Source organism: Gossypium raimondii, chromosome 11, assembly GCF_025698545.1.
Source record: "Gossypium raimondii isolate GPD5lz chromosome 11, ASM2569854v1, whole genome shotgun sequence".
In the NCBI taxonomy this organism is placed as follows: Eukaryota; Viridiplantae; Streptophyta; class Magnoliopsida; order Malvales; family Malvaceae; genus Gossypium; species Gossypium raimondii.
In genome coordinates this window covers 40553519-40557367 of record NC_068575.1, presented here as the reverse complement: position 1 = coordinate 40557367, position 3849 = coordinate 40553519, and the positions used below count along the sequence as shown (strand labels likewise).

The 3849-nt window shown below is 34.5% G+C and overlaps 1 protein-coding gene across 1 annotated transcript; it reads right to left on the bottom strand.

Annotated features, from left to right (window-relative positions):
• Positions 1–257: 257 nt before the first annotated feature.
• Positions 258–3330, bottom strand: LOC105803897 (uncharacterized). The gene is made up of 6 exons (XM_012636323.2): positions 3004–3330; positions 2208–2452; positions 1857–2115; positions 1257–1436; positions 993–1148; positions 258–751 (listed from the first exon to the last, which is right to left on the bottom strand). Exons 1-6 carry the CDS (start codon positions 3031–3033, stop codon positions 584–586), a joined length of 1038 nt encoding a protein of 345 aa, XP_012491777.1. The 5' UTR covers positions 3034–3330; the 3' UTR covers positions 258–583.
• Between the last annotated feature and the right edge of the window lie 519 nt (positions 3331–3849).

Genomic DNA, 3849 nt, shown 5'->3' with positions numbered 1-3849 from the left:
TATATTTGATTATCAATAAAAATATTTTTGATTCAGTGCACAGCTTACATTGATTGAAACAAATATCTAATATTCTTACTTGCAGTCTATCATTAAAACATATAAGATGCCCTTGCATTGCATAAGCTCGGACCAACTACGTATTGATACACCCAAAAAAGGCCAAGTTGGTTCATAGACTAGGCTCTAGTTTGGTTTTAACCTTGATCACTGCCTCTTAACGGTCTTTTTGTGCGTAGCACGGCAAGGGAGAACCATAAAGTAAAACAAAAAAGGCAAACATTGATGGAAATAAAGAGATGAAACCATTATTAAGGATGAACAATTGGTTCACCCAAATTTTCATTAGCTGATGTATACATGCTGTCTATATGATCTATAGAATTTGAGAAAAGAAACGTTACATGGTTCACCGCAGTATTGATCACCTGAGGGTTGCTGGCAGGGTGGTCATCATCATGCTTTTCACGGCAGCCAAAAATTTCAATTCGGGTGAATATCCGGTCAGCTTACAGTAAAGAAAGAAAAGTCAACAGAATGTGGTATCCATGCCATTTTTTACGTTAGAGTGCCAGAGTTGTTCTTAATAGTCAGCTTGGAGGAAACGCTCGTATTGTGTCCCATTTAACGTCTTTATCACATCATCCCAGTTCTTCACAAAATCAGATAATAGACCTTTGTGTATTTTAACCTGTCGACTAGTCAATTCCTTCCGCGGAAGACCTAGAAATTCTTGAACATCATTTAGTTTCTGGGACAAGCATGGGAAACAATGACACAAAGCAGAGGTACAAGTTAGAGAATAATGCTTACTTAGAAATGGCATTAACATAAAAGAATCTAGAAAAAATAAGTTAAGAAAGATGGCATTGCATAAGGGGATAGCAAATCATTTAGGACTTAAGGCGTGTATACTAGGACATTTACTAAAAAGCTGTTTAGCAGTCTGGAAGTATGGTAAATATTTTACGAAAACTTGTTACTATCCTTACCGTATTGTTTGTGATAAGATCCTCATAGTACACAACCATGTGACGGGTGCTGTTGAAGTATTCCAAAGCCTTGACAGCATCCATCTCCACTTCTCTCAGATCACTTATTAATGATGTAGAGTTGATTATCGGCTTGTAACTTGAAAGAGCAGCCGCCTACATTAAGTGACTAGCAATAATTTCAAGATTCTCCAACAATGAAAGACAAAAGGAAAAAAGGGCAAAAGAGTGTGTCTGTGGTGGGATAGGTATAGAGACAAATACCTCTTCCTGCGAATGAACATGAGACTTGTGGGTTCCATTTAATAGCTTAGCATAACGGTCATGTGAATTTGCAAGCAATGAAACCATTCTTCGAAGCAAATTTCTTCGGAAGAGAAATACGACAGAAACTCCCCGATAATTGAAGTATTCTACTATTTCTTTATGGTACTCTATCAATCCCTGCATAAAAATAAATCTAGCAGTTAGCAAATAGACCATAAAGCAACCCCTGGGATTCAAATAATTTCCATCCATCATATAGAATAGTAACCATCTTAAACTCAGCCTCTTTCGCATGACTTCTTCTATGGTTAATCATATATCTAAAAGTAAGTACACTACAGATAAAACATACAAGCAAGCAAATCTGAAGTCTTTAACATTTACCCAGAAATTCCCAACTTGATTCAATGACAGTTAGAGGTCTCCTGACCAAAGCCTCGCAAATTCATTTTCTTTTCGGAAGGGATCTTGTCAAACATTTTTTTTCTCTTTTTTATGTATAAGAAAAAGGTATCAGATCACATAGGAACACAAATATATATAATTGTAATTTTGTAATGGTAAAATTTGTTTGAAAATTCAACTACATTTACTTACCTGATTCAACATCCACTTGAAGCCAACAGCAGCAGAGCACTCATTCTTGGAAGCACTATTGAACCAATCTAACTTGTAAACTCTATCTAAAGTCTGCATAATTGTTGAAATGTTTTTCCTCCTATCCATTGCACAGAATATCTCCCCATTTGAGCTTATATTAATATGACTATTTAGCAAAGTCTCAAACCATCCGCTTCCTGACCTTTGCATCGACAATATGGCAAAGAATCGTACCGGATTTTGTATGCATTCACCCCTACCAAAGTATGAATAGCAAAATCTTAAGATAATTTAATTAAAAAGAAGAGAAAAAAAAAGAAAACTCAAAATGGAAGTATACATGTTTACCTGCTAAAAGTTTGAGGTTTAGGGTAATGCAAGGTAGGAATTCGAGCTTCTAATTGTGCAAGAATGTTACTATCTGGAGATGGACTCTCAATGACTTGGAGGTTCTGAGTTTTGATCTTGCTAACTGTATTTATCTGCCTTAAACAGACTGTACAGATATAAATACCACACACAATACCAAACAATAAAACTATTGTCCTTAAGAACACTGGAGATTTCCTGGGAGACTTTACAATTACAGTATCCTGCATAGAAAAGGAGAAAAAATATTAAGACTTTGACATACAAGCAAACACTTTTAGTAGCAAAGTAAAGGGGAATTGTTCTGAGATATATTTCAAACTGGTGTAACTAGGCAAGCTAAAAAAAAGTAAAGGTGCCCTCTGGAAAAGAAAAAGGGAAATAGAAGAGAAAGTTAAAACTTAAAACCCATTTTAATAGTTTTATCAGAGTCCTAAAACAGAAACAAAAAAATAATACAATGCTGGTTCAAGAACAAGTGAAGAGAAAAACCCAGATCCAAACATGCAAACACAAATTATCCTTCAAACCCAGCAATATATTGTTTACAAAGACGGAACTATTAACTTAGTAAAAGGAAAATGTTTGAACAGGGAATCAAGGAAAATCAAAATACTTTTTCTCGAAAAATTTGAGCTTTAGCATCTTTCGACACAATCCAGGGCCATTCAACAGAAATTTGAGTCATTTTTAAGCGTTACAAAAGAAAACCAAGTACAAACCCACCAAAGAAAAGAACCCGGACAGCAAAATGAAGTGAAAAAATAAAGGATACCTTGTGAAACAAACAGACGTATTCAGCCATTGATGTGTTTGGCAGAAGGTGAAGCAACCCCAGAAAGTAAAAATGAAAACAAGAGATTAAAGTGTGTATATATATATTCACAAAGCCGAAGAAAAAGAGGAGGCTTCATTGGAACTATCCATCTTGTATTTGCCTTTGTTTTCTCAGCTGCTATTAAAACAATGCCAAGAAGGGGGCTAAAACCAAAGAAAGGAAGAAGAAGTAGCCAAAGAGGAGGAGGCAAAATCCTTGTGAGGTAAATAGGGGAGCAAAGTTGAGCCTTCTATTTTTCTCTTTTGCCTCGTGGAAAACTATGACACGAAAGGGAAACATATATAGAAGCCTTTGTTTTCTAAATTAATCTAAAATCATATATTTTTGCTGTTTATGATTGGTACAGCTATGTATATTAGTTTGTGCAAAAACACCATAGAGCTAGTCAAGGAGAAGGCGGCCCTGGCCCTATTTCACGAATCTAAAAGCGTACGGCGTGTCAAGTGGAAGGAAGGAAGTCATTGCTGAACTAATTACTCAAATCTCAAACCAAATTTAACCCAGCGACAATTTTGGTGGATAAAACAAATATAGAAATTGTATTCATCAAACCATGCATCACATTCATCTTATACCACCAAGATTTCATTTCATTCATGATTAATTTTTCGGTTTATTAAATTTTAGTTCAATGGTTACAGATTTAAGGCACATAATATTTTTCAATTTAAAAATTTGAAGTATGAATAATAATAAGAATTATATTTTAAAAGAATTTGATTCAAATTTCAAATTATAAAATCGATTTATTATAGTTTTTGAATCATTTTGAATAAATTATTT

Coding starts and splice junctions, on each gene's coding strand:
- LOC105803897 (XM_012636323.2), bottom strand. CDS start 3,033: ATGGCTGAATACGTCTGTTTGTTTCACAAG. Junction 1,437..1,856: donor TCAAGTGGATGTTGAATCAG/GTAAGTAAATGT, acceptor ATTTTTATGCAG/GGATTGATAGAGTACCATAA. Junction 1,149..1,256: donor ATGTTCATTCGCAGGAAGAG/GTATTTGTCTCT, acceptor CACTTAATGTAG/GCGGCTGCTCTTTCAAGTTA.